General features: G+C 37.7%; 2 protein-coding genes across 4 annotated transcripts in view; one reads left to right on the top strand and one right to left on the bottom strand.

Annotated features, from left to right (window-relative positions):
- Positions 1–9,471, top strand: part of Tdo2 (tryptophan 2,3-dioxygenase) — a 16,913-nt gene extending 7,442 nt beyond the window's left edge. For both annotated transcript variants that reach the window (XM_034500736.2, XM_076932573.1), the window contains exons 7-12: positions 709–816; positions 3,094–3,205; positions 4,318–4,375; positions 5,631–5,710; positions 6,581–6,671; positions 8,903–9,471. In XM_034500736.2, the coding sequence (XP_034356627.1) occupies positions 709–816; positions 3,094–3,205; positions 4,318–4,375; positions 5,631–5,710; positions 6,581–6,671; positions 8,903–9,056 (603 nt within the window). In that variant the 3' untranslated portion in view covers positions 9,057–9,471. The remainder of the gene's footprint in view (positions 1–708; positions 817–3,093; positions 3,206–4,317; positions 4,376–5,630; positions 5,711–6,580; positions 6,672–8,902) is intronic.
- The window catches only part of Ctso (cathepsin O), a 25,240-nt gene continuing 9,954 nt past the window's right edge, over positions 9,186–24,471 (bottom strand). The window contains exons 4-8 of one of the 2 annotated variants that reach the window (XM_076932574.1): positions 22,462–22,629; positions 21,184–21,305; positions 17,146–17,309; positions 16,274–16,382; positions 9,186–13,693 (exon numbers count right to left, since the gene is read on the bottom strand). In XM_076932574.1, coding sequence (XP_076788689.1) covers positions 16,282–16,382; positions 17,146–17,309; positions 21,184–21,305; positions 22,462–22,629 — 555 coding nt within the window. In that variant the 3' untranslated portion in view covers positions 9,186–13,693; positions 16,274–16,281. The remainder of the gene's footprint in view (positions 13,694–16,273; positions 16,383–17,145; positions 17,310–21,183; positions 21,306–22,461; positions 22,630–24,471) is intronic. The other variant, XM_034501373.2, reaches the window with a different exon arrangement.

Genomic DNA, 24,471 nt, shown 5'->3' with positions numbered 1-24,471 from the left:
GATTTCTTGCCTTGATTGTGCTTGATTATTCAATCAACTTTGGTTCACTGAAATATTGTATAACTGAAAAATGTACTGAGAATTTTTACTAATTATATAACTAAGAATGTTCTCGTCATGAAAATTCCCTTCTTATTCAAAATTTCTGAGAATTTATAAACAGTGTTTATGCATAGTTAACTTGATTTTTTATGATAGCATAATTCAAGACTTGTCTTGATTTTTATCACTAAGCTTTGCTCTTAGAAATTAAAATTTTTCTCAAATGAATTATTGGTTTTTTAATCTCCTGGGTGTTGTAAGTGTGAATTTGGGTTACTATTGCCTATATACTATTAAAGAACTTATTAAGAGGGAAAAATAAATTTAAAAAACTGATTTCAAAACTAGATGCATGTTAAATAACAAACAATAGTGTGTATAAAGTCAGTTTGAGTTCTAGGTTTCAAGGTCATCTGTAATCTTGGAATGATTACAGGAGGAGGTGCAGAGATGGCTCAGTGGTTAAAAGGACTTACATTTTCCCAGGGTTAGTAATTTAGTAAAACAGTAAAATAGTAGAAAAAAATATATCGGTGTTATTTCCTAAATTAACAAAATGAAGGAAAAGCCAAATTTTTACAAGTAACGTAACATGTTTCTCAAAATTATGAAGGTGTTAGAAGTTTCAGTTTACCAGGTATTAACCTAAATAATTATTTACCTAAGGCTTGGCTGGAAAGAACACCTGGTTTAGAGCCACATGGATTTAATTTCTGGGGAAAGTTTGAAGAAAATATCTTAAAAGGCTTGGAAGAGGAATTCCTAAGGATTCAGGTAATTATGAATTCATGCATAAACTTACTGAGAAAGAATGAGAAATCTAATCCAAAAATCATCTGTTATTTTCATAATTTTTTCTTTATAAATGTATCTTCATGGACTATATATTACATGCTTGATTTAACTTTCTCCATAGGTATAACAATGATGCCAAAATAAGACCTCCATTATAAAGAAAAAATTTTGCCTGTTGTAAACAAGTATTGTTTATATGGTATTGATATATTTTTATCCTAATTGAAAATTGTATATTTTGATCAATTCAAGCCCCAATTGGCACAGAAGAGAGAAGCTAGACAAATATATTTAACCACATATGTTTTCCTTTGTTATTATTTTTGCTAGGTCCTCTCCATCGACTATAGACAATATCAATTTGATCTTTACATTTTAAATGAAATTCTCTCCAAATTTTCTTCAGAATACAGGTCTTGCACCCTGTCTTAATGATTCAATTTCTGTAACCATTCAACTTTGCCACCTCGAGAATGGGTTCTTAAACCATGTTCTTTAAATCATGTGATATAGGTTCAACTTTCATTTAAACCACAGACTTCTGGGACAATAAAAATTACTTCTTGCATAATTTTTTCAGGCAAAATATAAAGTAAGGATGTTTACTCCAAAGGATTATGATTGTGTATTCGTGCTTTAAAACATTTTGAAAACATTGGGAAACTTACAACTTTTTCTACCATGAAACTTTCAACCCCTGCCTGTGTACTTTCTCATTCACAAGTGACATTCATATACATGAATTCAATAACCCGTCTCAATTTTATTAACTGCCCAGGGCCATGCATCATGCCCACAAACTATTCTCTAGCTCTTCTCTCCTCAGCTCTTTGCTGCTGACTTCACTTCTGCTTCAACTCTAGGTATTCACCAGTGATTCTCAAACATTTATCTCCAGCTTGGATGCCCCCTTAGATTTCAGATCATGTATCTAATGGTCTACTTGGTATGTTCTCCTGATCCTCTTAAAATAAGAGAAGAAAAATTAAGTAGAAAAATTCCCTCTCATGAGTCCTCACCTTGACCCAGTCTTCTGACTGAATTATGAGTAACAACAAGCATTCCTAACCACTGAGCCATCTCTTCTGTCCCTCAACAATATTTCTGAGCTTTGTATCTTCCAATAGCTCTCGCATGTTTTTTTTTTTTTTTTTTTTTTTTTTTTTTTTTTTTTTTTTTTTTTTTTTTTTACCTATCACCAAGACTAAAGCGAAAGTCTCTTGACTGTTTCATCCCTTCCTCACCGTAGTCCTTCTAGTTTATTCTCTGTGCTGGAGTCATAGTTGCCTTTTCAAAATGCAAACCTGATGATCTCTCCCTCTGGCCTAAAACGTCTCATGTTCCATTGGTGTTTTCAAGAAAAAGATAGCTATCCACAACACAAACCCTAAAGATTTCATATATCACATGGGCCAGCCTCACTATGCTGCTCCTGCTAGCTGAGCCGGCTCAGTGTTCTGAACCCTCTCAGTTGCAGGCGTAGCGTTGTATCTTTGCCAACCTTTTGGATGCCGTCACTCCCTATAATGATTCTCCTAATTTTGTATAGTGATGTTTGTCGTTTTAATGCTGCGCTTGGGTGACTAAATGCACCCCATCTCATTCCTATATGAGAATGATTTTGAGGTGAGGGGATTCAGTTTTTGCTCACAATTTTAATGTCTGTTACTTTCCTGTGAGCATTTTTTAAATAAATGATTAATCATTGGCAATAATATACTCAGGCTCCCACCACCAGTATACTTGCTCTGATGAATTGAGGATGTCTGGGCTGGCTGCTCTGCCACTGTCCAGATAACCAACTGTAAGTGGAACTGGTGTATGGGGTAGGCAGATAAAGCAGATTTTCTTTAACCAATCAAAAGATTTTAAAGAATTTAAATAGCATTAATATTTGTTCTGGTTAAGAAGTAACATTTTCTAAGAATGACATTATCTCTACGTTAAATGATTATTATTTAAAATAAGATCAGCACATGTCACTTGTTATTCATCTTGGTCCATCTCTAAGGAGTTTTCTCAACAGTGTTTTGCATTATTAAATTATTTAAACATAAAGAAAATGAGAGATCAGCAAGTATATGGAAGACTCCTACTTGTTAGACATATCTTCCATATTGTAGTGTTGAGTGTTAAGAATTAATACTTGAGGTACACACTTGTTATAAGCTGTGAATCTATAGTCTCTGAAAGAAACAATTTAAAACAGCAATCTGATGTTCGCTGGGAAAGATTAAAGCAACATTTTCCCATAAGGCTAAAAAAGACTCTGAAGAAAAAGAGGAACAGATGGCAGAGTTCCGGAAGCAGAAGGAGGTGCTGCTCTGCCTGTTTGATGAGAAGCGTCATGACTACCTACTGAGTAAAGGTACGTGTGCTATCCGAGGGGCTTGGGCTTCAAGTGCATATACATGAAGCTAAATGTAAGCCATAAGCCTGTCTATCAAGACTAACTTGGGGGAAATCCCAAAAAATTCTTTACCTACTCAGAGAAGTGAGAAGTAGGTGAATACTGAGTCTGACAGCCCTACATTAACCATCTTGATTGCTCAGTGTAGTTACAAGAGACTAGCACACACTTCCATACTGTGTGCCACACACAAGGGTACCAAGGTAAACTACAATTGTAAAGTACTTCAGAATGCTTTTAGGAAAGGCAGACATATTTTTTTTTTTATCATAAAATACAGAGTGTAGCAGTGGCCTGAGGTCAGCATCAGTTGCTAGACTCCATTATCTGTAAATACCCAGTGAAGCATGGATAGCCTTTAGTTCTCACCATCAAGGGCAGAAATTTTTTTTAGCTTACAGGCCACATCCTAGAAAATTAATTTTATGTAAATTGGAACAAAACGAACAAACACAAAACCAAAACAATAATTTTTGGGTTGTTTTCAGATAGAATCTTATTATGTGCCCCGAGGTTGGCTTTAAATCCATGATCCTCCTGCCTCAGCTTTTGAGTATTGGGATTACAGATGTTCACCACTACATTCAAAGCAAACAAATGAATCAAACATAGCCAAACAACAAATCACTTTCAAATAGGGAATGAAGTGAATCTTGGTTAGTTTTTGAAGACTAACTGGAAAATACATATACCATGTATTAGTCTTTATATCAGGCTTTCCTAATATAGCACTTAATATATTTGAGAATATAAAATAATATATATGTATAATACTAAAAATATAGATAATATATTAATTTGACTTTTAAATCTATAGGTCACTAAGTGCAAGCTAAGAAATGAAAATTTAAACTAAATGTTGGCTCCTTTCTCTGAAAACACATAGCACATAAAACTAGGATGATAATTCAAATTAACATGATTGTCTTAAATTACCTATCAAGTTGAGACTTGCTGTGAACTCCAGATCGGTGCTAAAAGACCTTGGCTCAGGCATGCTAGGGCCTTGGACTCCATTCCTAGAACCAAGAAGAAATATTGATGTTGAAAATTTCCTGTATATTCTACAGGTGAACGACGACTGTCCTACCGTGCACTCCAGGGAGCACTGATGATATATTTTTACAGGTAAAAAGAAAATTACAACAAAAAAATGGAAGTAAAATTGAAGAGTGGATATAAAGATGTCAAGGAAATGGTCTATAAGTTGCATTTATCTTAATTTTTTAGTAATTTAAGTTTTGGGAAAACCACTGAAAATGATTACTTTAAATAACAAGTCTGTCTTTACTTATGCAGTGGGCTGTTTATACACATGTGGAGACAAACAAATACACATTGTATTTTACTTATAGAAATATTTGTGTGCCAGTCATTAAGTGCCCCAAAAGATCAAAGCTAATCTTTTCTTAGAAGACCACTCGTGAAATTATTATTTTATTAGAAAATAGTTTCAGAGATTTCTCTGTTTTACAAAATGAAAATTAGAAGGCTGTTAGATCATTGGGTGGGTAAGGGCACTTGCCACCAAGCTGGCCAGCCTGGGTTTGAGTCCCAGAACCTACAAGGTAGGAGAGAGCTGACTCCATCTAGGTGTCTCCTGTCCAAAGCTTCTCCAGTCATTGCATGCACATGGCCTGCGTAAAGAAAATATAAGGAAAGCTAAAATAAAAAAGGATGTCAAGGAAAATATCTCATAAACAGCTGTCTCCTTGGTCAGTGGTTTTATATAAAATCACTTTTAATGTCTAAAATGTTTTCAGGTTCTACCAAGTGTCCAACTTTTCCTTAGAAGCGATGAATGTGTGTTCAGGCAATGAGGATTCCCTTGGCAAACAAGCTTCAAGGGGTAGTTTGTAGAATATTTTATATGTATAGCTTAATTTTGCAAATTCTCTCAGATCTGTTTCCTCACAATCAGAAGAAGCAAAATCTTTTAGCCTTTTTTTCCTCCTCTCAAAATAAATAGATACCCTAGGTACAATATGTATCAAGAATGTTTATGGCTTCAATGGAAAAAGAAATCCCAGCATACTAGGGGACATAGAAATTGTCCTTGTATGCACTGTTTAGTATCTGCTTAGAAGCATTTGATAGCTATCAGCATTCTATATAAGATATTGTAACGTATCTCTCTTTCAATAAGACCATACTAGGCAGGACTCTTTGGCTAGTTACCTCCTATATATTATGTACAAGTTACATGCAATTTTCTAGACTTCACACAAATACTGGGCACTGTATAGTGACTGAGATGACAATCCTAAGGTGGTATAGCTCTTAAGCACCAAGTTGATCAGGGCCAACACAGAGACACTCTGGCCTGTCTTGATGCACTGGATTTTCTTAATCAGAGAGGACTTTCTACTGTTGTTTCCTGTAGGGAGGAGCCTCGATTCCAGGTCCCTTTCCAGTTGCTGACCTCACTTATGGACATTGACACGCTCATGACCAAATGGAGATGTAAGTCCTCCTCCGACAAGCCCTCTTACCGGAACCCTGTGCCGTCACCACAAGACATTTCAGGGATTAAAAAAAAAGTTTTAGTTTATTCTAGAATTAAAAGAAACTGAATGATCTGTCAGTTTTAATATATTCTATCTCAATCCTCAATTCCAATTCATTTTAAACTAAAATTATTTGTTTTATTTTGTCTCATTACATTAGTCTTTAGTTAATTCTTGGCTGGTGCTTAAAATAATGGGTTTCATTAGGACACTTACGTACCCAGCCATCATTGTACCTTCTGTTCTCCTGCCACCAACCTCTCTTTCATTCCCTCTCTATGTGATGCCTTCTTTCTTGCACATGGCACCCTTTGTATGCTCATGTATATGTTATTAAAACGTGTCCCAAATGAGAAAAAGCATTCAGTATTTTCTATATTACTCCTCAGGACTTCTTCATTCCCTAGTTTCTCCATCCTTCCTGGGTCTTGGCTTGTATAAGTAAACATGACATCTTCCAATGCATAATTTCTACTGTTTTTTAATTATTATTAAATTTTTATTTTTCCTGGAAGAAGGATCCTGCGGAGAAACAATGGGAAGGATTCATGAAAGCCACTTTGTGGCCCTTCCTCTCAGTTGCTGGGCTCACAGGCCCAAAGCAATGAAGAATGAATTAAAATGTGTATAAAATGTGCCTAAGCCACAGGGGTGCTAGGCAACCTGATGGTCTCATCTGGTGCACATATTTGACCTTTCCATCTGTCTAAGTGATAAGGTGTCAGCCTTTGCTGAAGCCATAATCATTACCAACCCTTTGGTTTTAGAACACTGTAAAGCTAATGGCAAAAAAATAGTCATGTAATAAATTTGTATGTTTGCCTAGATAATCATGTGTGCATGGTGCACAGGATGCTGGGCACCAAGGCTGGCACCGGGGGATCCTCAGGCTATCACTACCTGCGCTCAACTGTGAGGTAAGTCAGGCTTCGCGCCAAGGTGGGAGTCTGCAAATCTCGGCTTCTACAAGTCTATGCATATCATTTTGGAAAAGTTACGTTTGCTTCTGTCTGAACTGTTAATGGCACACTCTAGATAAATGCCAATATTCCCGTGGGAACTGAAGGTAATAGTATAAAAAACAGAGTCAAAGAACTTCATCCTGTGTTGAAAGTGGTCTGGTATCAGTGGCTGCCGTCTGTAATGGTATACGGCAGCGACCCACAGGGACCCTTTCCCAGCGACCACCTAAGACCATCCAAGAAAATTTATGTATTCACATTGCGATTCATAACTGTAGCAAAATTAGAGATAAGAAGTAGCAACAAAAATTATAGTTGGAGGTCACCAAAACAAGAACTGTACTAAAGAAATGCAGCATTAGGAGGATTGAAAATCACTGCTGTAAAAAGGAAAAGGGGGCATGGGATAGGGGTTTTCTAGGGAGGGGAAATGGGGAAAGGAGATGGCATCTGAAATGTAAATAAAATATAAAATTAAAAAATGGAAAAAAGAAAATTAAAAAAATGAATTCAAAATAAAAAAAAAAGAAGAAGAAGAAAAGAAAAAAGAAAATCACTGCTGTAAATGAATCAGTAGTCGTTACACCAGGAAGAAAAGTCTTCAACTAATTCCAGCACAAGTTTTGCTTAGTTTTGCTTGATTTTTAACCAAATTTATTTTTTGAATTTTTATGCTTGTATTCTGATTACTCTCATCCCTTGCCCTCTCTTCTGTCCCTCCCTTTCTTTCATATGAGCCTACTCTCTTCCCTGTAAGTACCTTGTTCTTATTCACGTGTTTTGTTTTGAGATGCTTATCCAAGGCCACCTGTTTGACTCTGGGTTTGGAATTCTTGCTTGGAGCCCGGTGGTTTTATCAGTGGTTACTGAGCTGCTGTCAGTGATTCCCCAGTTCCCATAGTTTATCAGCAACCATTAGCTCAGTGGGGAAAGATGCCGACAAGCCTCTGGAGTCCCTCTTCATTAGTGGTTGTCTGTTGACAGACCAATTCTCATGCAGGCTTGATGCAGGCAGGCACGGTTGCATTGGATTCATGAAATGAGTGGCTGAATCATTCCCAGAAAATACCATCCCATGGCCTTTCTTTTTTTATCTTCTGGTTCTTATATTCTTTCTATAACTCTTCTGAAATATTCTCTAAATCTTATCAGGGGCCTGTGGGGGGGGGCAAGTATAAGTGTCTATTTATGATTATAGCTCAAGTTTTGATCTGACTAAAAATGTCATCATTAATTCACCTAATACCTTTGCCAGATAAATTACGCAAGTAAAATAATTTGTTTCTTCATATACCTGTTTTATATAAAAAGTCATTTTGACTGCTCACAGAATAACTTCTTTAATATCTATAAGAAAAAGGTCTGTGTATATTAGGGACTTAAAACATGGTAGCACAGTTTCTGGGAAATTCATGTTCTGTTTTTGTGTAATATTAACATTTTAACACTGCACTACCAGAATAGGTAATGAATGAAATACACAAGTTGAAATTCTTATCACTGTTATACATGGTAACTTTCCCTTGAAAATGAATTCTATATGCAAAAGTAGCCAGTTGTTTCTTTACAAAATGAGCACATAGCACAACATGAATGTGGACAGTGTTTCTAGAGCATCATTTTCTCATTTAATCCTCACGAAGTTTTGGCCAGAGGAAGTACTGAAGGCTTAGAAAGTACCCCTATTTAGCTTCAGATCCATGGCCCCATATGATGTGTACAAGTTTGATTCCTAATACTCATGTAAGTCAGTTTATAACTGCCTGTAATTTCAGGTCCAGGGGGGACTGACACCTGACATCTCTGGCCTCACCAGTACCTACACACACATGCAGGGACCTGAATATAGACATACAAATAATTTTTTTAATTGATAAAAATAAATCTTATAGGACATACGGCACAACCTTATCTACATGAATACAATAGCACAGTAATTAATCTATATCACTCTAGTCTGAATCAAACACACTACTGTCGGTAAACATTAATCTGGGATGTGATTAAAATTTACATAATATTAATACCAACCTATATACAATATATAACTTATATATTATATAAATTATATAACATTATATCTTTAATGTTGAATATTAGCTATTTATGTGAAATAATTTTGAAGAAGTATGAAGTAAAACACTCTTTATATCAACAATCTAACATGTCTGCATGTATGTTTCCAGCGACAGGTACAAGGTGTTTGTGGATTTATTTAACCTCTCAACATACCTGGTTCCCCGACACTGGATACCAAAGATGAATCCGATCATTCACAAATTCCTTTACACAGCTGAGTACAGTGACAGCTCTTACTTCAGCAGCGATGAATCAGATTGAGTTCTTTTGAACATCAGTGAAAACTACAGGATTCTCAGTCGGCTTTTATTTTATAAATTTTTATGAATATGTGATTGGTGTAATATATTTATATATGTAGTCCAGTGACATGATATTTTGGTCCAATCCTGGAAAAAAGTTTATGATCTTGCAAATCTTGATGATGTACGATTAAGCAGATTAAGCATTATGATAATTTAGTAAAATGTTAGCATTGTCACACATGTGATGAATGCTTGTTACAACTCGATTTACCCTGACATTTACCTCTGTAGAACCACTTCACATAATTATCACCTTATTGCTTCATACACATTGTTGAGCAGTTACTTTATGTTATAGATGCAATAAGTACTAACCTTCTGTACAAAATTTATTCAATCAAATCTTTAATAAATTTACTTTTGGCTGTGCATTACTTGTAAAACATGGGAATCTTATTTTTTATGGGAATCTTGATGAGCAGTGGCAGAAATCTGTCTGAAGCTTAGCCTGAGGGATGCTATAATATTATTATTATTTCACCGGCTCCCAGAAGTCAAAGGCACTTAAGAAACATGCCACAGGAGCCTGGCTCTGCTCCCAGGATATGTTATCTCTGATACATTTTGAAGATGCTCTTCTCTCTTCTGTGTCAATGCCTGCTGTTATAGAGCACTTTGTTCCTTACTCTCTGGATCATGACATTTTCTTCTTGTCAAATGCTGGTCTGGCTTGTGGTTAGTGCTAACACATAGAAATGCTGCAGAAATAAGTAGCACTTCTACTGAAAGAAAAGATCTTTCCAACTCACTAAACAGGTCAACTGACTAAACAGAAATTACGTTCATTTGTAACAAGAATATGATGCCTACAGTTTATATCAGGCTCGCGTCTTAGTCTTCGTTTTCTAGCTTGTTTTGGCCATTGACAGCATTTACCTAAGTTGCCAATATGGGAAAGACTCCAAAATATTGAGTAAATTTTCTAAAGATTCAAAATTAGTATTGACAAGCAATTTCCAAGAAACAGGAATTTCTTGAAAGAAGCAGACTACCAATCAGTGTCAATTAACCACCATAAGGATCATTCTTAGCTGTTCTGTAATGTGCATGTAAAGTGGGACCATCTGCATGTTAGGTTCTGGATTGTGGATCTATCTACTTTTCAATTTTTAATATGTAAAAGAAGAAATACAGTATTTTTGCAGAACTTTTTGTCAGTATTCTCTTCACGATAATATAATTCATTGTGTTCTTTTATCACACTTAACCTAGAAATGACTTATGAGTATATAAGATGTCTATGTTATATGGAAATAAATGACATTTCCCATACAAGAATTGAGAGTCCATGGATTTTGGCACTTGTGGGGCACCAGGAACTGGTATTTCAAGGTGGTAAAAAGAAGAGGACAGTGGATTTCAACTACACCACTTGTGTGTATGTAGTGTGCGCATGTGTGTACACTCACACGTATACTTACATAACACACAATGGGGGTTAAACAGACATAAATACAGACGAAAATACCATGGGTACTAAAGGCAAAATCTCAGAAACCAGTAGGCTGAGGAGTAAATGCTGAAATTTACTGTGTAATACACTCCTAAGGAAAAACCAGTTAGTGTCTAATGGGGAGTCCTTATTTTATAAGCTACATGTTCTCTTGTCAAATAATGAAAAGGCTTGTAAATAGATGTTTTATGACTCAAATGCCTTAGAATCCCAGAATAAGTGCTACCTGTCAACATTTAACTTTCTCTAATAGACTTAGTTATTGATTTCTTTGTATCTATATTTTTTGGTGACTAAGCTATAAGCCATTGCAGGAATTCCCCCTCCCAAAGGATTCAATAATTCTCAGTGTAAATACCACAGTTCTGATTGCTCTTTATAGTGACAGTACTTAATGTAAGTAGCATACTTGTACACATAGCTCCTCCACTGGACCACATTCCCCTTTGCTCTGGGGACGGAGGACCCATTTTAATGATAATTCTTAGTGGAGTTTCAAAGTCACTGCCAAGTTGACTGATTTTACACATGTAATGGGGACCTTGTGAAATCACTTCCAGGACCTGTTGGTGATCTTCAGTATGCATCCTATGTAGGAAGTAATGCATCAGCTACTCTGTGTCTGGTTTTCTAGGGCAGGAACACCCATGCGGTGGTGTATGAGTAATCACTCATTTACAGAGGATATAAATTCTCTAGAGTAGAGAAAATGCAATTGAAAATTGCATGTTTTCTTACAGACATTTGGGGCTTTCCAATAGTATAAAACTTGTGAGTAAAATGATAACATCATTTTAGAAATATAAATCTGGGGAAATACAATAGATATTTTGTAATAGCATCTTTCACAGCTACTTGGATTCTACTCTGGAGATTACTGTTTGGGACCTATTGTGATAAAGGTCATATAGTTCAGTTACTAATAAAGGTTGTCACACTCAAAAGGAGTTACTTATATCAGGCTCTGATAAGAAAACAAAAGTAATAAAGTTGACAAGTCATTTTGAAAGGGGGTATTATATATAATTGCTACATAACAAGAACGGTCACAAAAAGTGTTTGAAGTACATTGCATCAAAGGTCATCATAACTCCATACAGAAACAAAAATGAACCAATCAAACAACAACAACAACAACAACAACAAACCAAAAACAAACTTTCATGAAGATATCTCTCTGGTGACTACCTAGTCAAGCCTGATTGTAGCTCTCTGAGGCTCTGGGCAGTCACTTCAAAACAGAACAGCTTAATGATCTTTGTTTTGCCAGTAAAATCACCTTCTCCCTTTACCTCTTAGACACACTCATACACAACTCCAGCAGCACTCACTGTGGAATAATAAACTCATTATATCCACATAATTTGCCTTAGTTTTGTATTTTAGGTTGGCTGGAGACAACTGAAGAGTATAGATAGGAGATAATAAAAAGTGTACCTCCCAGAAAAGAAGAGTGAGAGACAGGATGTAGCTGGATGTAGGAATGGGTTCTAAGGAGGAGTCAACCTGATTGAGTGCCTAGAATTCCTTTTGACTCTATGGCCTGCTTACACAACAGCAATGCTGCTGACAGAAGGAAATGGTAAGGAGGAAAGGACTGTGGGGCACTGACAATAGACATGGGAGGGTGGTGAGGGGAATCTTAGACATGGTGGGGTCAAAAGTATCTATGGCGAAAACCACATTGGATATAGGGATTCAAATCCAAGAAAATGTGAAAACAAAGCTTACAAATACTAATAAATATCTATTAGTGCTTATTTATAATGATCAATTATGGGCCACACATTTGAGAATGAATTCCTTTTAATTCAAAGTCAAATATAGGTTGTTTTATTATAAATGTTATCAATCTAGAACACTTAAAGGGTAAAAATCATTTTGAAATTTTAAAACTGATTTTGCATTTGAAACTGGTTATTAGAAAATTTGCTGATAACACACTGAAAGTCATGAAGAAAAACTATGGCTGAACTAAATTCCTTTCTGGATTCCTTTGATAATTAGACTACTTTATATAAAATGTTAAGAACTGTCTTTTGCCATTTCCCTACACTCCAGGCTCTTCACACTTGAGATTGCTTCTCATGGTACAGATGAAAGAGTAAGGAGGTTTGTTCTTGATGCTGGTATTCTACTAAAGGACATAAAGAAGGAGCAGGTGTCGGGGAATTTTTTTTTAAATAATAACATATTGGGTAACGGAAATGGAATATAAACAATGGGACAAAGTTACTTTGGACTGGAAGTGAACCACCAGGATACCATAGAAACTGTACAGTAAATGATAAGAAAGGGAATAAATGTGGACCATACTTCATTTTCTACTACAGAGGGAAGAAAATCAGAAGCTAAATGTTTTGGATGCTTGACAAGCGAACCTTTATAGACATTATGCCTCCCTGGAAGTGACACAGGATACTCCCTAACACACAGCTGTCATGTGCTTCATTTAGCTTCCGTTGGATTGCTCTCTGAAGATGGGCTCCTCTTTGTGCATAGCTGCTTCTTCTTTGTACATAGTTGTCCTACTGTCTAGAGTAAGGTCCATTTGCTGAGGGAAAACAACTGATATTTCAAATCTGTACACATGGCACACCATTTCAGAAGGCCCCTGCAACTGTACGGTACACATCGAGCCAGGTTGAGAGATCTTGTAGATGAGGTAATCTAAGACTAGTGATTAGAAGTCACAAAGGAAAACAAATTCTTATCACTTTTTTTGATTCAACCTGACCAAAGTACTTCATTAAAACAGACAGCCAGAAAGATAACAAGCAAGCAAAAATCCCAAGTGCTTCCAGAGAGAGGACACTACGTGACTTCTGATCCCACCCAACTCTTGAGAGGTACACACAGTCCCACAGGTCCCATTGATCAGTCGGTGTGCTGCGGGATTTTCTATGAACTTCAGCTCTCCATCTCTCTGCAAAATAGAATGTCCTATGCTGCTTTACAAAATGCCAATTTGTTCTTAGAACCTCTCTGTAGACAAGTTGTTGGGACCTGGTGGTGCATAATGCTTAGAGTTAAGTATTATATTAGATCATACTGGAACACATCGTTTTAGTAGTTGTCTCATGGGGAATTCAAAGCATTTCATGATCACAGGAAGACAGCAGCAACAGAGTCTGCAATGCCTAACACAAACGATAAAAAGGATAAAAAAGATTAATAGCAATCAATTTCCTCTGCACAATTTTTTTACAATTTGAATTTTCACTTACGTTTAGAAAATGTTAGCGCTAACATATCAGCGGTTATGCTTAGCTATCAGTAAAAGCAAGGCAACATTAAAGGCAAACACTAGAAGAAGAGATACTTAAGATTTTTGTTCCAGAAATCAAGCCACAATCCTATTTGCCAACTGAATACGTGAATGTATATAAGATCTACGCTCCCATAATATGTATTTTCTAAGGGGTACATACACGTAAAATACCTTATGGAATTTATTTTAAAATGTTTAAAAATACAAACTCAGATTTGAAGTTTACTACATTTTAATAAAACATAACTGTTTGGGCTTTCTTAGTTTATCAGAATATAGAACTAGCCATCACAGTAAAAGTGTTAAGAGCCCATTTGGAACCTGAATTTCATTCTAATGACCAATAATTTTGAATTTCCTTGGATTATGAAATAGTCCCTGCCATTTGTGTCCACATTGTAACAATGTGGATAGAACTGGGTGTACAATCTTCAGGGAATATGCTCAGGAGACATTTGGACCCAGGGCAGTCACGAGCCAGGAGACACAGACCGTGAAAGCAGATAGAGAGAAGAAGGCATCTGGGAGGCAAGAAAAGGCAGAGCCATGGAGGCAATTATAAACCACATCTCTGTTGTATGCACTGGACTCACCAGACCCCACATTCTGGTCAGAGCTTTGAACACTGTCAACTTTTAGAGCAAACAAGACACAGCTCCCTGGCAGTTTAAGAAGCTGTGTGAGTCAGCAACAGAAGGCCATGGACAGCCGACTCTCAGCTGTGAGTCCCAACGGCACAAAAGCATCCATGACGCTGACCGAGCTGTAGGGGTCTGGGTGGCTGCCTTTGCTCTGCAAAGTTGGCTATTTCCAATATGGAAACCATTTTGATGTCTAATAGGACAGGCTGGTTATTAATTGTTATAAAATTAGTAGACTCTATGTTTATGGGGTAAGTGAACAGTAATCACTAGATTGTAGCAAAACACCTACTCTCGAATTTTGCTGTAACTCTTTTACCTGTGTCTCAGAGTCTTAAAGAGTTTGCAAGTTGTGAAGATCTGCGTGCCACATGGTTTGAACCCATTACAATGAGAAATGGGTGTTTTGTGTGCATTTTAGTTTAACTCTAAGTAGATTTAGAAACTATGATGGTGTTCCAGACCCAAATCTTACACTATAGTTCTGAATACAGGTTTCAGCATCAGTGGTAGAACACTGAACCATCTCTTTCCATTTGCTGTTTTGTTAGGTTGTTGTATAATATAAAGGCATCTGCCTATTTGGTAAATCTTGCAGTTTCTATGGGCATTTTGTAAGCCTTTTCTAGGTGACAAGTTGCAAATTAAGTAAAAAAAAGTGTGTTGTACAGATTTTCATACTTTAACACAAAGAAAACCTGATATTTATTTATTTTTCTTTTCATGTTTTCCTTGCCTTTGTAGTATCAGAGAGCAAATCCAGGGCCTGGAGCATGCCCCAGCTACTCTTAACCACTTTAAGAATTTAGGGAAATTCTTACATCATAAAAAGCAGAGACATCTTCTGGGGAAGTTCAGTAACCTAAATGGACTGCATAATCTGTTTTTGAAAACTAGTTGCTTTGTTAAATTATTGTTTTATGTTTTAACACATATACATAATATATTTTTTCATTTTGTATGTGTGCTTAATAGTGCATTATGTAAAACTTTATTTCTCATTAACAGGTTAAGCAATAAGATTAACACCACAAAAGGGCACTGAGCCCATTGGAAGCATTCATATCTGTCGTGATAATGTATTCATAAAGCCCTTCATATTTTTATTGGATATTTTATTTACATTTCAGATGCCATCCCCTTTCCCCAATTCCCCTCCCTAGAAAACCCCTATCCCATGCCCCCTTTTCCTTTTTGCTTTTATACATTTTTTAAAAAATGTTAATCAAAGGCTTTATAAGTTTGATAATGCTCAATCAGAAGTGTAACCCAATACTCAACCTAGATATATCTACTATCTTTGACTGGTGAAGACACGTGAACATCTGCCTCCATGTCCCCCCTCTCTTTCTCTCTCTCATCACCTAGCTTCTCCTCTCCTTCTTCTCCTCCTCTCCTTACTCCTTCTCTTCCTCTCACCTTAGCTCCTCCTACATATCACCCTTCCTGTTAAAATAAAACTTTTCTCTCAAAATACAAATAGAGCATAATTATACCAATTTGTACCAGTGAGGTACAAGATAGTCCTAATACCCAGTCCATCATTTTGTTGGCTAACCAGAACCTCTGTCATCTATCCTAACTAAAACACTTAGTTCTGAACCTGGCTTTTTTTTTCTTGGCTTTAGAATGAATGTCAGCTGAAAACCATCCACTCAAATCTTTTCTCTCAAAGTAAATAGCCAGGATTGGCTATGAGACTATAAGTTTTCAACCCTGTCAGAAATCCAGAATAACTGTGTTAACTGAAATTATGTGAAAGCCCTTCATATTTAGCCTGGAGTTTTCAACACAAATTTATGACTTACCACAAATATTACCTCCCATTTTCACGTGGGCATAGCCTTCTACACCCCATGAGTTTCCCCAGGAGTTTCGCACCATCCAATATGGAGTGGTTCCTACAAAGGTAAGATGCTAAGATACATTGATAAACCTATATTGATTAGGAACAAATACATTTTGGTCTTTAAATTGAGTATGCCATCAATGTATTTGCTGTGAGAAACATACTATCAATACAAAGTGGTAATGTGCACTGACTTTCTGTAAATTATTTTCGGTAGGCAGCTCAGTAAATTTGAACTGTTTATTTTGCCATCCTATACGGCGCACTCTGTCTAAGTTCATTTTGTTTATTACAGAGGGAAATAGGCCAAGGCAAATGCGTTCCCATGGAATTAGCAGTTGGAGTGTTAAAAATGTTTGATAAACTATCAGGTACTTCACTCCTGCCAACACTTACCCTAAGTATAACAAATGAAACATTTACTTCATGTGAATTTAAAATTATTCACCGACTAGGCTGTGGCTCAGTGCTAGTCTTACATATGAAAGCCACAAGACTGCATGCCTAGCACCACATGTAAATAGTCACACACACACACACACACACACACACACACGAACACATGCACACACTCATACACACACACACACAAAGAGAGAGGGGGAGAGGAAGGGAGAGAGGGAGAGAAGGAGGGGAAGAGGAAGATGGAGAAAGGGAAGGGAGAGGGAGGGGTTGAGAAGAGGGTAATCAAAACCTGATTAATCTGTCAAGACAATTCCACGAAGACCATGGACAAGCAGCTTCTGAGGCACAGCAGAACATCTCAGCAGCCTCCACGTAGCCTTAGTTATGAACCCCATCTGAAGAGGGATTTGATGAGCTGGTCCTTACCTGTTCTATCAAAGCCCGTGATGATAACTGCATGGTTTGCCTCCCCACTGGAACAGTGATGCTGGATTATGCCCCCCAGATAATCCTGCCAGCTCACTGCATCAACTATCACAACCAAAGGGCCGAAGGACAGAAGTGCTCTGGCCATTTCATCTTCGTGGTTACTAAGGAAAACATATACATAGGTAAAGAATTTAGCTTTTAAGGTAAAACTAAAAGTAATATTTTTAAATCTGTGTTAAATCGGTGTATGTTTGGAAGCAATCCCAAAAGATGTTTGCACAGATATTAAAATGTAAGAGAATTTGACAGTCCAGGACTGTGTGGGATTCAAGGATGCAAGGCGCTCAGCCTCTTTCCATAGCTCTTGTTCTGAAATATTCCCACTTTTATCGTCTTCTCAGGGTCCAGGGATTTTTGGCCCTCCAGACATTTAACACATATTCCAATCAGCATGAAGTACAAATGAGAAACTCTGCATCCCTGTTGAGAAGATTTCCAGGAAATAACACTTTGGGGTGTATTCATCTCATTGGCCAGAACTCAGTTATGGGACCAGCTCTGTCTTATAAGGAGATATGAAAAAAAGTTTTGTATTTGGTAAACAAAGCATCCCTTTAAACTGCAGCGTTCCTTTTAATAAAAAAAGGTAGGTGTAAAGTTTTGATATTTGTAAATACTTTTACATCTCTGGAGATGAATATCTGAAAAACAACAGGATCCACTTTTGTCAGCCAGTGTTAAATGCTGGAATTACAAAGAAGGCTCACTCAGAGAGACACTGGAAGAGGTGTTAAAAAGTAAGGAAATTTCAAGATGCCTGGAGAACTAGGTGCTAGGTTACCAGGATTGCAAAGTAAACAGTTGTTACTTTTACAATTACTGGCTTATAGCAAAATCTAAGGTTACACAACATTTGGCCTTCATCCATCCTAAATGTATGTGATCAAACCACTATTACATCTTTCAAAGGCCAGCCTGTGGGTGAAGGATACTGAAACCATGGTAGTGATAGTTAAGGTAGTAAAGATAGCATGTGGTGGTTTATTGCTACCACAAGCTATGGAGGATTAGCGGCTTTGAGAGTAAATGCTTCCTTACTGTGCCTGCTGCAGCCAGTTTCCAGCAAGGGGACATAGTCTACAGATGAAGGCCCTCTGAAAGCCTGTCAGTGCAATTGACTACAACAGAAACAATGACCTCATTGTACACAAGGGTTTTTCCAAACTACTGTCTGAGAGTCAGCTTTACACTTGGAATTTTTGCTCTAATAACTGCTGCACAGAAGCATTACAAAAATATGGGGATGGAGAGGAATATAAAATTGTAAAAGTTTCCATGCCCAAAGACTGGCTTCAGATTTCTCAAATGCTGGTTTCAAATCCCACTTGTATACTGTAGTGATACCGTCTTCCACCCTACACCACACAAGTAAACTGTATGTTGTGTGGCATGTCTAGAATGAGTTATCATCCTATACAATAAATGTATAAAAAAAATCTTATAAGGTTAACTCAAACCTTATAATCTTTCTCTGCCTTCTCAGTTACCCAAGAACTAATTCAGCTCAGCCTAGGTTATAGTATACAACACAACCTTTTTGTACTAAAATTCTTTGAATATTTTGTAATTCATATATATCCTCTATATTTACCAAATACAATAGTCCCCATCTACCCAAGAGAACAAAAGACACATAAGCTCCTTTCATCAATCGTCTAGTTTCAAGGACACCAGGAGAGATGCTTAGGACTCAGGCAGAGAAGGCTCAGAATGTAACCATTCTTCAGTGCCAAGTAAGGAGTCACTGAAATTATTCAGCAATAAATCTCTACCTAGAGAAGGACGAGGGAACATAGAGAAGACAGTAAGAGATTAGATGTAAGCATGTAAGCTAGCCCACGGTCATGACCCTCAGACAGCTGCTCCATTTGATCTCAGATATCTGATCAAGTGACATTGCCGTTATTTCTTCTGCAGAGAGCATGGCTTTCTCCAAGTTAAACTCTGTGACCTGTGCTATTCGTGTCGCCTCCGTCAGTCTCATATGAACTATATCGTTGAGAGTTGAGAACTGGTATAGATTTCCATGTGGTTACATTTTATTCCAAAAATCAACAAGTTATAAAATATAGTCCTCAAAGTACACCCTTAAATTTTCCTGTCACCAGGTTTATTGTTTAAGGCCAATGCTCTCTGTAACTGACATCTGGATATTATCTCCTCTTCCTGACAGCTTTGTGTGATAATACGCCCTTTCCTGTGTCTGGATCCCCTGCAGGGCACAGGCACTTTCTTTCCTTTGGTTATCTGCATGGCAGCTCACACATGCCAGTTTGAGCTGTACAAGCCCTGGATCTGAGGAACAAAAGTCCATGGAAGACAGCTAGCTTGATGGTGTTTCGCCTTAAGCCTAGGTGATGTTTGTATTTGTATTCTTCCCTCTTTGTCGATCTTTTCTGTTTCTGCCCAGTGTACAAATGAGATGTTTTGAAAATTAGACCATGAAACCTAGAGATCATGATATCAGAACTAGAGAGGGCTACGGACAAGCTTAGAGGTGAACAGGCATGATCTTCACCCCAGCCTTATGGTCCATAACCCAGTGACCCTGAGTGTTCTCTTTCTCTATCCTTGTTCATCATCCTCCCACCCCGACTCATTCATGTGATATTATTCTTCTGTCTCTTTCCTATGCTCAGCTTACTGTCATGCACCCAGGAAATAGTTATTTCCATGACTGCATTTATTTACATGTGAAAGTCTGTTCTCCTGTGAAAAGCTTTTCTTAACCCTCCAGGAAACAGCAACTAATAAGGACATGTTTACTTATTTTAGCAAGTGGATTACCTTAACTCCCTAAAGAGACAGTGGCCAAAGTGCTTATAGCCAGAACCCTGTGCAGCCAGCAGCCATGGAGGGAAGGTTCTATCGTTTGTTCTTAGGGTCATGCTCATGTCCTTTGCAGCAGAAGCTGCACTAAAGATTTGACAATCTTTGGTGCTCTGGGCACTTACACTTCAATTTAAAGGGCTATATTTTGTTCAAATGTCTAATTTCACCCCTAATTGCAGTTAGGTCCCATGTAGATGGCACTTGGACCAAGTAACAGTAAGCCATAGAACATACTATGCCCTTGTCTGGATTAAATTCTTTTATTCCTGGTGATGTTTCAATAACGGCATAAAATCCCAAAAATCATTTAACAATGGTATCAGGAATTGCTCACTTCTGTTGTCCAACTTCCTATTCTAAATGTGCATCCTACTCCTTTCTGGTACTAAATGGCTTGAAGAATTTTCTGGCTAGCTTTGCTTTTTTTTTTTTTTTTTTTTTTTTTTTCCTTCATGTGACTTTACAGGTATTTTAATGATTGTTTACACTTGAACACATTCAGAGTTGCCCTACTTTTCAATTTCCAGCACCCTTCCTTCCCTTCTGACACCTTTAGTCGTCTTGCATCACGTTACACTCATGCTATCTTGTCTTCAGTGCTCCAGTCTTAGATCCAAGTTTTAATGTGTTTGGCTTTAATGGGTTTTTCTAATAGTTGCTTACTCGAGAACTGCAAGGAATATAGTGTTAAAAAGGGTTTCCAGGCATGTAAACTGGGAGTGATTCTTCAAATCCAAATCACTTGTATCCCATATCCTATCCAAATCCATCCTATTCTATACAAGTGAATTTGGACAGACTCAAATATTAAGACTGAGAAAAGGCTCATTGTTTTAGCGTCTGAATTTTGTGAGTGGTGGTAGATATAAATTATAGCTTTAAACTCAGTTAAAAGCTATTCTTTTTAAATTCCTTATTTATAGTGTGGCTATGCATAGAAGAACCTACAGATTAACTTTAGGAGTTTTTTTTTTTTTTTTGACACCCTACTGTGACTATCAGTTGAAGTCTTTAGTAGGAAGTTGGTTCTGAACTGAGAGTATGCAAGAGAGCTTTCAACAAAGTCATTAACTCTGAAAACAGATTGTGCAGAAATATAAACACAAATACACACACACACACACACACACACACATCAGTTACCTGAAGTCATATGCAGAAAAATCCTTAATTGAAACTCCAGATTGTGATGGAGGAAAGTAGTGACACAGGCCGTTTTCTGCCTTGAATGGGTATTGTGAATCTGTCACCAACTTCAACTGTGTCTAGAGGAAACAGTCACACAAAGTGTTCACTTCCGGTTGTTTGAAAGGTTAAGTAGAACTTACTTCAAAGTAGCCAAAGAGGTCAGTCAGGCAGTTGTGAGCAGTTTGATCTTAAACTTCTAACTGATATCATGAGGTGCTTGTATCAAAAATCCAAGAAAACAGGAATCCTTAACTTTTATTTTTTTATGCCTTCCCTCTCTAGAACCACCATAAATATGTTAACAAGGTCTTGGTCATCTTTTTCCTGAGGGCATGCTAGGGAAACACACTTTCCTTCCAGGGCTCCTAAGACTGAGGCAGCAATGCTCTGTGGTCAGACACTGGCCAAATATTCTTTCTTGATATTATCAAACTATCTCTTGTTGGGCTGCATTTCTTCTGGTTGTCTATCCAGGCCCATGTGCTGAGCTTCTTCAAAGGGTAGAGGCACAATCACTGTTATCTATAATATATCCAGAGCAGTCACTTGGCCTATCCAGTGAATAGGGAATGGAAGGGCATTTGGGTTTGGGCAACACTGACTTGATGACTTTTTCAATGGCCTCTTATTTTCTCACCTCATGCCACTGGTGCTGGATGTGGAAGACTGTCAGAAAAATGACAAAACTAGGCTGTGACAAAGAGCTGCTATGAGGTGTCAGGGGCTCGGCAAACAATTTTGTCTAGCTTGGTGAAACAATTCCAAATTCTAGTGAACATTTCTTCATCTATAGTTATGAAACCAGATAACCTGTGGTGTCCCACCTAAAGTCATGCAGAACAACCATGGAAACCAGTAACTGCATATCCTCATCTCCCTGAGAAATTATATGACAGGTTTCCATGTGAAAATTGCCTACTAAGAAAAGTTACAATACCTTTCTGAAAATGGGTTTAAGATGTCTTGATCCCTTGATAGATTTACAGTGAATTTACCTGGAAGCCATTTCTTCTAGTATCTTCAGGGTCTGTGATGTAACACGCTTGAGCCCTGGCCAAACACATGCCTGGCCTTGGTTAGATTCCCTACAGTATATCTTCTTCCCGATTAAGTCCTTCAAGCTTTGTGTACTTAGAATTCTGAGCTTTGAACCTTGCTTAATATAGGAAAAATTGGATTCTGTGAACACAGCACACAAGGGAAAATCAGGGAATAGAAAGCAGGTATGATTACCTCATTTAACCAGCTCAAGGCACCGAGAGGAGAGCCGCCACGGCAGCCATAATTATTAAAGGAGCAGTCGATGACCTGCTGCACGCTCAGATAATCCAGAGGTTTCCCTTGGATCGCACAAGCTGACTCTATTGCACTCACCACGCTGAAGGCCCAGCATCCTCCGCACTGCTCAGAAGACAGGATTAGTAAATGCTAGCACACAGCATCTAAGTTAAATTTGTCAGTGTCTGTAGATACAGCCATATAAAGAAAACAGCAATAATAAATAGAAAGTTTCCAGATAGCAGAAACCTATAAAATAATCATTCATTCAAAATGAAAGTAAAATTTTCTCTTGAGCATTGGCATCTCGTTATTTTTTTTTAAAAAACTAGATCAGTACTGTCACTACTACAAAGTAAGTAAGCCAGGCCAACTAATTAGGGGAGGTCAAGAGAACACTTGTCAGGATGGTTGTTTTATGTTTAGTCAGTAGCTTCTGCTTATGAATCACTGCTTCTCGGAAAAAAGTAAATGGGTTATAAGGAAAGGAACTGCCCCCGGGAGTGGAATAGGAACCACATAAAAGTCTGTATAATCCATATAAATAACAAGAGTGAGAGGGAAGGAGGGAAGGAGGGAGGGATGGAGGGAAAGAAGGAGAGGGGAGGGTAAGGAATTAAAAATTTGGCATAATCATAAGACCACACCATATCCTGCAGAACTAGCACAAGGAAGTCTTGAGTGTACTTGTGGGTGATGCTCTGAAGAACACTGGTGTTTCCAAAGGTCTTATTTAGGTCTCTAACCTCGGTCCCCACAGCAAAGGGAAATAGTCACCAACTGAAGATGGAGTGATCTCCAAATCTGAGAAATGTGAGTGTGACTGGGAACACCACAACCACAGCTAGCATCAGTTAAGCCAGTGAGGCAGATCCTACAGAAACCCACTACTAAGTATGTAAATTTCTCTGGGAAGGACTGGATTCATGCATAACTCACTACTTACGCACACGTACACACACACACACACACACACACACACACACACACACATGCACACACAGATGCAATGACAAACCCAATGGCTTGGTGGTAAATTCTAATGACCAACTACAAACACTGAATCTGACAGTGAGGCAAGAGCATTTTTAACTAGATAGAAACTAGCACACTGGTGGGTGCAAAGCACTTTCCATCCATGGAGAGGGGGAAGGACCTAGCTGCTGATGTCATCCTGTGGGTGTCATCCTGAGGCACTTGATCTTCTCTGGCTACATTACCTATGTTGATGGTGGAATCCACTGCAGTAGGAGATGTGGTTTAACAAGAAAACGCACATACTCTTTAAACTTCCTCACAATAGGTGGGCCACTGTGTATTCCAAGTCATACCCATCCAAAAAGGTGCTGCATTTTCTTTCTTACTGAGACCACTCCACAAAACTTCCTTCTCATCAACCAGTTATGAAAGTATACTGTGGGTCCTTTTCATGCTACATTCCACTGACATTTTTATATCTACTATTTTTTATATCTATAATATATTTATTGATCCTTTAACGAGCAAACCCAAAAAGTATTGCTTTGTTTATTAAGTTTTTAAATGTGTTTTAAAAGTGTTTTCAAAAAACGTTTAAGCACTATGATCTAATCTGGTTGTCCCATATCCATTCTCCCTTTACCACCAAATAGTGGACATAGCTGATTTGCAACAAGCTTACGTAGCCTTGAAACTACACCGAAGGCACTTCTAGGGACAGAGATTGGGTGATATATGATGTAATAGGGAGTGAGAATGCAGAACTTGTCTTCTGATAGAGCTCACAGGATGAAGGGAAGATTAAAAATCCAGACACGGTGTGACTAAAGTCATTTCACTCTCTGGTGCACTTTCCCTTTGAATCATTTACACAGTCAATAACTGCTCTTATCTTCCAGCTTTCTGTCCCCAGAATTCCTGGTTTTCATAGTAGTATGGCTACTGGGATATGTCTGTCCTTGAGGTGTACATGCACCAAGGGCGATG

The sequence above is a fragment of the Arvicanthis niloticus genome, chromosome 4 (genome assembly GCF_011762505.2).
Source record: "Arvicanthis niloticus isolate mArvNil1 chromosome 4, mArvNil1.pat.X, whole genome shotgun sequence".
Classification (NCBI taxonomy): domain Eukaryota; kingdom Metazoa; phylum Chordata; class Mammalia; order Rodentia; family Muridae; genus Arvicanthis; species Arvicanthis niloticus.
This window is presented reverse-complemented; position numbering and strand designations above follow the sequence as displayed.